The 11,309-nt window shown below is 32.5% G+C and overlaps 1 protein-coding gene across 1 annotated transcript in view; it reads right to left on the bottom strand.

Moving 5' to 3' along the window:
* Positions 1-3,631, bottom strand: part of LOC149798094 (polyamine-transporting ATPase 13A3-like) — a 139,670-nt gene extending 136,039 nt beyond the window's left edge. Inside the window, exons 1-3 of the mRNA XM_089960838.1 lie at positions 3,542-3,631; positions 1,275-1,442; positions 82-140 (exon numbers count right to left, since the gene is read on the bottom strand). Of these exons, the coding sequence (XP_089816964.1) occupies positions 82-140; positions 1,275-1,442; positions 3,542-3,631 (317 nt within the window). The remainder of the gene's footprint in view (positions 1-81; positions 141-1,274; positions 1,443-3,541) is intronic.
* Positions 3,632-11,309: the final 7,678 nt, after the last annotated feature.

The raw sequence follows: 11,309 nt of genomic DNA, 5'->3' as shown, positions 1-11,309 counted from the left end.
GATTAAATATTTTAATGCTTTATATCAAGAAAAACATCAAGTCTTAAAAAAATTCCTTGTTACTAATGAATTCAAACTTACTTGGTTTGATCCCTGGTAACATTCTCTATCCATGATACAAACCATTGTTCATACTGATCCTACAGAACAGAAAAGAAGTTTAATGAAATTTCCATATATGGGACTAGATAGGCAATAATGACCCTCAATATCAAATCTGAAATCCTTGGTTCCTTTACCCTATTGAAACGCATGCAAACATTTCAGGTCAACCATTCAAGGTTTCTATTTTCTTTTGAGGTTTTCTGATTTCCTACAACTCAAAGATCTTATCTTTCCAAAATCTAAGCTGTAGGACTTCTTCAATCCTGTAGCAGTTTACACTATTACAGTGAAATAAAGAAAAGTTTGAAGTCTCCCTAGATGTATGATTTGAATAGGTAATGTATGCGAAAGAGTTAGACTTATTCATCACTGGCTATATGAATTTATGCTGAGATTAAATTAAGAGTGATTGGTGATTTTGTTAAGTCAGCCCCACTTATGAAACAACTGTACTGTGCAAAATTGTACAATTTTTTTTTCTTCATTTGAACTCAAATGCATGATGCAGTCATAAAATATACAACTGAACTTTCATACAGCATTTAAAATATACTTATAATTTAAGGATGTAATTATGTAAGCCTACAAATGTGTACAATCAAAGTACTAAGAATACAGGTGCTTTTGAGAGTTGAAGTGATAATATACATAAGATCAAATGAAAGAACATAACTCAAGTAATATTTCAACTTGATATATGCTGAGCTGTTTCAAGAGAATTTTGTGATTTACAAGGTCAAAAGCCTCTGTAAGATCAAAGAAACACTGTACCTACAAATATCATTGACTCACACCTGGTAGTAAATAGACATGAGTTTAATATTCACAACTGGTAACATCGTGTCTGTTTATGTACCAGTAACAGTCCAAACAATTTACATACATCAAGTGCACAGTTTATTTAATTCTATACAAACAGAATAGCTGTTTAGTTACAAATAGGCCTATTCATATGGTATAAAAATTCATAGTGTATTTGTAAAAGTGACAGCACATCCTACCACATCCCTCAACATAACTAACCATGTCTGCTTTACTAATGTTTTGAAAGAGCATTGGTAGAATACTGGTAAAGAATAAATCATAATGAAATTGAAAATCTGAAATATCAATTTCAAGCATTAAAACAGTACATATCTTTGTCATCTCATATGAAAGTTTTTGCATACCAAAAGAAGGACAACTTCAGCAAGATTAAGAGAGCATCTGTCGTGGGTACATATCACCATCCATCGTGGCACCCAGTAGAACACAAGTCTGAGAAGGCCAACTGTCAAAACAATGGCTATCCATGTTAGAGTCTTCTTAACCCTATTGATCTTGTAACCTTGAATTTCCTGTAGAAATTAGCAAGAAGTGAAATGATTCCTAAAGAAATAAGAAAGAAGTGAAATTAATATCATCTATACTGACTGCCCAGCTGTACTTTTTCCATAGTATACTCTGGAAAAGGTTAGAAAAACATGGAAAACCCTGGAAAACAGGGAAAATGAAATATTTTGCAGAATTTATCCCGTAAACCCTGGACATTGTCCATGGAAAAGCTGAACATGCCAGGAAAACTATGGACAGTTTGGACTTAAGAGTCATTTTTAATTTAATTTCAGCATGAAAAACAGCTGCATTTTAATGTTATATATTACACAATAAATTCTGTCCATAAAGGACACCCAATGCATGGGACAAGCATAAACTTGGTTTTATTTGTTGGTGACCTTAATGTAATAATAATAACACTTATTTTCCGAGGTAAAACTCATTTAGCCAAATATTTGATAATCTCTAATGAGGCAAACAGTATTTATAAAAGTAACGAAACACTAATAATTCATGGGTTAATATCATGCAAATATTTACTTAAAGCTACATAATTTACATGTTTGTTAATGATTACTGCATACAAATAAAAATGAAACAAAACTATGGCATATTTAGTTAGCAACATTATAGGTACGCTATAATATAGCATCCCTCTGTGAACATGGTATGATTGGTAAGCTTGCTTCAGTTCAAGTGGTTTCCGATTCAAGTTGGTTCATCCAGTTATGTAAATTACTTTTAAATCAATTAATTCTTGTTTTTGGTAATTTTAAACATCAGTTTGATATTTGAGTTTAGAGATTACATACAGACTGTATTGCTGGTATGGACTAGAAAGAAAAAATACAAGTGTTGAATTATGAAGGGCTTTATTACCAGAATAATCTATGATATGAATTTCTTTTGTTTCACTGGAAGCCAGTTTCAAGACTGAAACAATGATGGCAGATGGATCACTGGATCGACATCTAGTATAATTTAAGATCCATGCTTCTGAAGTTTAATTATATCAGTAACATTAGTTTGTGTAAATGAACTCCATATCATGCAAGAGTAGTCCATACCATGTAACATCTATGTTGCATATAATAGATTTTCATTACAATCTTTACAGTAATGTTAGTTTGGAAGCTAGAATGTTAGAGACATGATCTACGAAATATGATTATCTGAGTTACTGTACACTCCTAGAAGCCCTTACAACCTTTCTACATTATATATATATATATATATATATATATATATATATATATATATATATATATACACACACACACAGACAACCAAATGGGTTAATGAAAGAGTCCATTTTTATTTACGCTGTAACTTTTTTCTTCAGGCAGCAGCTACTTCATCATTTCGTGAATATTACAGTAATATCCAAAACAAATTTGTGACTTGCTTCCTACAATACAGATGAGTTTGGAGATCTATAGGTTGCAATTATATTAAATAAAAAATGAGATTTAATTTGTACCTGTAACTCAAACTAATGTTTAAATAACAAGATTAGTATGAACATCCCAACACTGACACTGTTGTTTCTGGTGCTGTGATTGAATATTGTATACCAATAACTGGAAATATTTAAGTCAGGAGAAAAAAGTGCCTCTTTTCCTTAGTAATTGTTAGCCAAAAATGCCCCCCAAATATGATCTAAATGCAGGATTTTGCACTTTTTATATCAAAAAAATTTGGTGGGAATGCCCCCAAAGCACTTATGCAGCTTGTGCCTTTGGCACACACAAAAATTTGGCCTCTTCAAATTGGTTTTGGGGCCCATCAAATTTGTCTTAATGCAAACCCTGCAAATACGGTAAATATTACATGAATATGTGTTGTAATGTTTCACTTAACAAAAAAGCAAATATAATTCTATGATTTCAAATGACTGGCAAACTATTAATCACCACAAACAATCTTACATGTGTAATATATTTCAAGGTTCAAATTCAGTTTGTAAAACGACTTTGAAAAGTTTGCAGTAAAGTTTTCAGAGTGCAATATTTATGCTTACCTGATGCACACAGGATATTTAATCTTATTAGTATAAGCAATTTATGTAAATACAGCAATAATCATTAATATAAGCATCCATGTGTAGTCCTTGTATTACAGCATCCAACATTTGGGATTGGCACCAGAGAGCTTTGTATTTGAAGACTACATTTTCTTTTAAACTCTTATTCTGTTCATTGATAGCCATGTACATGTACTGACAAATTAATTCAAATTTGCATGTTTGAGTAACAACGTGGCTGAAGTACTATTTTGGACATGTATGTAATTCATGCTTAGATGTGACAATAGTAGTCAGCTGCACCAGATACATAACTTGCATATACATTAATTGATTCAATTATTGGGGGTGTGTGTGTGTGATTTGGATTTTTAACACACCTTTAAAAAAATTTCAATCATACTGCTACGATGTCTGCAGTGTGACAGTTTATAGTGATGTCTACCACTGAGGCACCATGCCGCAGACATTTAGCATGATGTCCCACCCAGTCACATTATCCTGACACCAGGCCGACCAGTCCTAACACCAACTTTTTAATGCTGAGCACCAAGCGAGGCAGCTGTTAGTACCATTTTTGTAAGTCTTTGGTATAATTTACCGGGGATCAAACCCATGACCTCCCGCATCCAAGGCAGATGATCTAACAACTAGGCCACCGGAGTGGTTCAGTTACTGGACACTTAAATTATCATCATATAGTTAAGTTCACATAAATCTGAGCTCATATTCTTTGCATAGACATTAGCCCTGCAACACTGAAATACTAGTGGATAAGTATGTCATGAATTTACAATGTCAACATTGTATACCATGCAAGCCATATTGCTTACAATGCAATACATGGAAGACCACACAAGACACTGATTGGTTACATGTTTTGCATTGCCTTCTGCTATTGGTTGAATTGTGTCATGTGGTTTCATGGGGAGCTTAACAACATGGGTGTGCTGTTTTTGTTGGCCAGTCAACTTATGAGTACAGTCAGTGCCAGAATTTGAAATTACTGAAAAGCAAAGTGTCAAGTTAATACATTCTGTATGTAGAGAAATATCACATTATAATATATATGTAACCTAGATTTATTCCAAACATCATTAGAACAGTTGTCTTACACTACAATGTCTTACAACTTCTCCCTTACTCCCAATCCAATAAACTGTATTAGACTCCATAAAAATGAGTTGTAGATAATAATTATAGCTTTTATTTGTTTTATAATTCATTAAATACTGCAGGATTTTTCTTGACTCCATGTTGATGATTTAACCCCTTCCCACCCCAAAACACACACACACACACACACACACACACACACACATTTGTTATCCTTTCTAATGCAACACTCTTCCTTCCTATGTAAAAGTACATGTAGGACCATTAAGGACTGGTAATGTTCTTACAATGCCATGATTTTTTTCTTCTCCAAGTTAGTAATTCTTCATACAAACCCATACTAAATATTCTTACTGAGCAAATCAACTTCCTGCCATAACAAACATCCCGTCAGCTATTCAATAAGTGGTAGCCACATGACTCACAATTGATAGTTTTGTGTACTGCATTATAATGTTTTATATGGAGCTGTCATTACTGGATCTTATAATTATAATTTGTGTATATTTACAGTGAAAGCACATTTGTATCATCTATTTTATAGTAAAACCAGCATTCCCTTCCTTGTTTCTTATCTATGTCACAGTATTAGTCTTTTTAATCTGTTATGATAAATTAATGACTTGAGTTTACATTATGATATGACAAGTTAATGACTCGATTTTACATTATGATATTGATAATTTAATGACTTGGTGTAAGTTAACATGATGATATGACAAGTTAATGACTTGGTTTAAGTTAACATGATGATATAATGACTTAATGGCTTGGTTTAAGTTAACATGATGATATAATGAGTTAATGACTTGAATTTACATTATGATATTAATAATTTAATGATTTGGTGTGAGTTAACATTACAATATGACAAGTTAATAACTTGGTGTAAGTTAACATTACTATGTGACAGGTTAATGACTTGGCATAAGTTAACATTATGATATATCAAGTTAATGACTTGGTGTAAGGTGAACAGATGTTACTATAAAACAGGTATGATAAATGCAAAGCCTAGTGAAAGCTATTTGACAATGGTTTGATATACCAGTAGTGAGAACTTTAGGAATTTTTAAAACATTTTTTGAGTGATGTTGCTACAACAACAAACAAAAACATCACATCAAAATGATAAAATACAGAGCAAGCAAGAAAACAGCATGGCTGATGCATCCTTTAGTCTAGTCATATAAATAAAGCTTCACTTCCATCAATACAAAAAAAAGCAAAATCTTATTTATATTGTAACAACATTTAAAGGAAAGGAAATTGACTCTAAAATGTCTCAAACTGTATTCCCCAGATACATAATTTTAACATTTGTTGTAGTGGTCTCGCATTACATCCTTTCAAGCAGCAATGACATATGATCAAGTTCCATTAAAAAAATACATGAATATTCATGGAATATTTGTGCATTTGTATATCCTTCATACATGAATGTTCATGGGATATTTGTGCATTTGTATATCCTTCATACATGAATATTCATAGGATATTTGTGCATTTGTATATCCTTCATACATGAATGTTCATGGGATATTTGTGCATTTGTATATCCTTCATACATGAATATTCATGGGATATTTGTGCATTTGTAAATCCTTCATACATGAATGTTCATGGGATATTTGTGCATTTGTATATCCTTCATACATGAATGTTCATAGGATATTTGTGCATTTGTATATCCTTCATACATGAATGTTCATAGGATATTTGTGCATTTGTATATCCTTCATACAGGAATATTCATGGGATATTTGTGCATTTGTATATCCTTCATACATGAATATTCATGGGATATTTGTGCATTTGTATATCCTTCATACATGAATGTTCATGGGATATTTGTGCATTTATATATCTTCCATACATGAATATTCATGGGATATTTGTGCATTTGTATATCCTCCATACACGAATATTCATGGGATATTTGTGCATTTGTATATCCTTCATACATGAATGTTCATAGGATATTTGTGCATTTGTATATCCTTCATACATGAATGCTCATGGGATATTTGTGCATTTGTATATCCTCCATACATGAATATTCATGGGATATTTGTGCATTTGTATATCCTCCATACATGAATATTCATGGGATATTTGTGCATTTGTATATCCTTCATATATGAATGTTCATGGGATATTTGTGCATTTGTATATCCTTCATACATGAATGTTCATAGGATATTTGTGCATTTGTATATCCTTCATACACGAAGATGGATCCTGAACTGACAGTAAAAACTGAAACTCTTGATTTATCACCAATGTTTAACATATACAACCAATTTACTTCCGGTTTTTAATTCTTTAGAATTGCTCTTAACTGTTATGACCTTATTAGTATAAAAAAATAAACCTGTTCATCAGAAAATGTATCTTTTACAAAATCCTTGGCATATTATGTACACAGTTTCCCCTTATAAGAATTTGCAGTGTTATCATAGAAATAGCAGTGCCATGCAAAAGTGAGTTCAAGAAGTGCTCAAAGCATTTATATTCATAATTTTTTTTATCATATTATTCATTAAAAATATATCAATGTGAAATTGTGGCTTGTAATAATGTTGGTAATAATATGGAAAGAGTATGTTCCCTGTATTTTAGTTAATATCAATGTGGTTATGTAGGTACATTTACTAATCTTAAATGAAATATAAATTATGTTTTGAAAATTTTGTACTAATATAGTTTTATCAAAGTCTATTCAATCATTATTACTGAATGCTCTGCACTTTAACTGTCATCAATAAATTTCCAGATGAAAATTATCGATCACTATGGACTTTTACAGTGGTCGCCAGGTACTAAAATGGGTCAAGAAAAGACCATGTTGGGTCTGTCATCACAATATAGGGTAGTACAAATTTATCATTGTGACATCTTAGCACATAACATTCAATCCAGATTGTACTGGATCACATCTTAAGGTTGAAAACATCCAAAAATGTCCAATTACTTTAACATTGATTTTGCAGTTTGTAATTCTTGAGGTATGTAAATAATGAACTTCCAATGGAATATGGATGTATGTGGATCCAAATAAAGTGAATAACTGCTGTTTTAAGATATGTGCAATCAAATCTAAAAAAATTACTTCAATTAATGAAATAGTGTTATGTATATTTAATTTGTATTGTTTGTTGGTTTATCTTCATGATTATATGTTATGTATAATGTAATTCATAACTGATCTTTGTCCAAAATCAAGTTAATGTCTACCTGAAGAGTGACTTTTATTTTGTAAACAACATAATACCTAGCTATATTTGTCTATGATTATACAATACATATTCAGATAAATTGTTATTGGAAATAAACATATATATATCTGAGTCTAGGACATTAGTTTTTCACTTGTAAATTCCTAATCTAGTTAACAACTTTGAATGTTTTAGAAAGGAAAATGACATACATCCAGGATTTCTTATTGAGTCATAGATTTTTATATTAATGTTGATTACCTGAACAATTCCTACCATAACACCCTAACTGGCATCAGTCTTATTGCTGTGTTCAGTTTTCAATTTGGATGGATTTATTTAAATTATACACTGAAATTACAAAGTGCTCATGAATACTACTTGGACTAAGTAATTAATTTCAAATTATAGTGAATTCAGTCAAGAACATTTTGGATTCTATTAAAAATTGTGATACATCAAAAGACTTAACAAATTTTTACATTTCACTGGCGAATTAGCACATTCAAGACTACATGCACAACAAATCCCATAAACACATTCAATATTGGAATTTATCTTGAACACCACTGGTATTCAATCAGAATTTCAAAGACTTGGACTTGTGATAGAACTATTGTATGACTATTTCGGATTTAATTCACAATACTGTAAGTTCTTTTTAAATTTTCACTTTATATTCTAGGGAAATAAATTATTTATTAAATTTTACAAAACTTGGTGGTTTTCACCCTTCCTATTACTTAGTTTAAGGCCACATATTCGAAATATTTTGTGTTGAACGCCTACATGACCTGTATGACTTTTACTAAAGTACCGGTAATACAATGACAGAAAATGGCAGAACCCAGTAAACTGATCAATTAAAATGTTTTATTCCCTAACATTTTTTGTATCTTGGAGATTGTACTGAACCATTTTATTAAAACATTAAATAAAATGCCTATCGTTATACAGTATCAGCCATGAACATAATAATCACATTAAACTAGCGATAAACAGAAAATATCTTACTTGAAATAAATTAAAAGGCTCAAAGCTTCAAATTACCTTTTCTCCCTTCAAAATAAAAATAGGCTAAAAAGGAAAGCATTTGTGAAAATGACTCATCAATACCTTCAACATGGTATATTTGTTTGTATGTGTAGATTTTGTTTTTCTTCAAAACTTCATGAAGTAGTCCTATCTATTGATATGGTGATCATCGACCAGTTGACTTTTAAATCTCTACTTACAACCTAAACTTCTGAGCTAAAATCATCTCAAATACATATAATAAATAAGTATATTCATTCCTTTAACTTCAGGATGTCGATGTTAAGCTAATACATTTTAGATAAAGACTTCTATAGACTTGTTGCAAAGATTAACGTTGTCGTCTGATTTACGCTGGTTGTAGTGTTGGACGTGCTTGATTTACCGTTAGATGTACACATTCTAGTGTTTCCCCAAATCAAGTGCGACAGTGCAGCGTTCGCATCAAAAAGTTTCAGCACCTTCACAACTGTAGTTAGAATCAATCAGATCACAATTAATTTTACGATATATTCTTTACATTTTTTCTAAGTACTGAGCTTTCCACTGTGTACAAATGATAATAAATCATCTCTTATTCTCAAGTACCTTAAAGATGAACTCACGTTTAAGTTCTTGTCATAGATTTTCCAGCATTTTTGTGAGAGGTTGGACTATAAACAAATTACCGTGAACTGGGTCACAGATTTCACTGCCGAAACAACATCAATGCCTCAGTACTCATTGTGCACGAAAAGGAGAGAGGAAAATATAGCCTGGGACGGGCATGTCTTTTCACTCCAATGTACTTCAACATATACTCCAATAATAATAACAATTATACGATATTTATGTATGCTTTGCTTTAATGAAATTAAAATTATAATTTATATGAAAGTAATAAAAAAGAAAATAAAGGTAAAAATAAAAATCAGTTAAAGGGCATCAGCGCATATACAGATATACATAATGTTATAAGGAGTTATATGAATGACATTAAAGAATAAGATATATAGAAATGCAATATTAATCAAGTAAATTATACTTTGTTGTCGAGGCTAAAGATTCATGTGATTTCATGACTACACATAGTGGTGTTTGCTTTCAATGGACTGAAGACACTATAAGTAAATATTTCTTAATTTCTGGTTCGCTGAGTAAAATCACAATATGTTGGAGTAAAGTTTCTGCATACGTTTGAAAAAGTATGGACTTACGAAAATAACTAATTGTTAAATCTAATTAAAACATGCATTCATTCTACAGATTGATCAAGCCATAAATCGAGGTACTTTGCTTGTTTACAATGTGTTGAGTAACATCATCATGTATTTGAGTATAATTTTCTACAATGACTTCGTAAAAAGCATGTTTTTTTTTTTTCCCGGTACGCTTTTGTCACATCATCACTGAAACCACTGAGTATGGTGGTGTTATTTACCGTGTGTTTAGCTAAAGTTTTCTCATTCAGTTAAAAACTGTAGAGAGTTTCATTGGTAGTCGTCAGTAGTGAAGGGGGACGATTCAGGGACAATGGGACTTATCATTAAAAACACCCCTGGGACGATGTAGGGACTATGTAAATTTAACATGGGGAAAAATCGTGGGACGATATAGGGACAAGGGGAATTAACATGGGGAAAAATCGTGGGACGATATAGGGACAAGGGGAATTAACATGGGGAATAAATCGTGGGACTGTCTAGGGACAAGGGAAATTTAACATGGGAGAAAAAAGCAATTCTAGGGACAAGGGGAATTGAACATGGGAAAAAATGGGGTAGGCAATTGAAACTCTATCTCTTTTCGAGAAATATGGGTGGCCCTGAAAAGGGCCTTTGGGTTTATGTTAATAAGCCCTTAACATAAAGGGCATCTGCGGCATCTTCTTGTCCTCAAGCTGCGTCTTACTGCAGGGCCATAAATCAGAGTCCTCTTGAGGCATCCTTGTCTTTCCACATGGACTCTTCGTATCCACAGACTGGTGTCTGACTTGTGGACAACTGTCCACTTGGATCGGACATACATTAGCATGTCCGTCCTAAACATCATTGAAGAAACAAGGGTGGATGATTCGACCGTGGTCCACATCTTGAGGCGCCGAGAACAGGTGAATCAGTGCAGTGAACTGCACTTATTTATAGGTAGAGGAAGGATTGAAACGGATTGAGTTCATTGACCAATCCAAACACGCGTTACAAAATTCAGGCAGTCCGCATCCAATCCGAAGACAGCAGTCTGTGACGTCACGTGGTCTATATAGATTCGCTAGCGCCTGTGCGGTGTCAATCCATGCGACAGTGATTCAACATGACGGAAACTCAGAAAACGATCAGTTGGGGTGTACCAGCAATGGAGACCGCCCAAGGGAACCCGGACTTACTTTCAGAAGAGGTAAATTGGGATTTTGTGGATTTTCTTACCTCGCAAGAATTTGTTCCGGAACCTTCGTCTCCTTCTTCATTACCGCACGTGGAGAATTTTAGACAGAGACAGAAAGAAGAATTGGAGAAATT

Source organism: Sinohyriopsis cumingii, chromosome 6, assembly GCF_028554795.1.
Source record: "Sinohyriopsis cumingii isolate HCF-2022 chromosome 6, ASM2855479v2, whole genome shotgun sequence".
NCBI classification, from domain to species: domain Eukaryota; kingdom Metazoa; phylum Mollusca; class Bivalvia; order Unionida; family Unionidae; genus Sinohyriopsis; species Sinohyriopsis cumingii.
The sequence above is the reverse complement of the archived record's forward strand: the minus strand, read 5'-3'. Positions and strand labels throughout refer to the sequence as shown.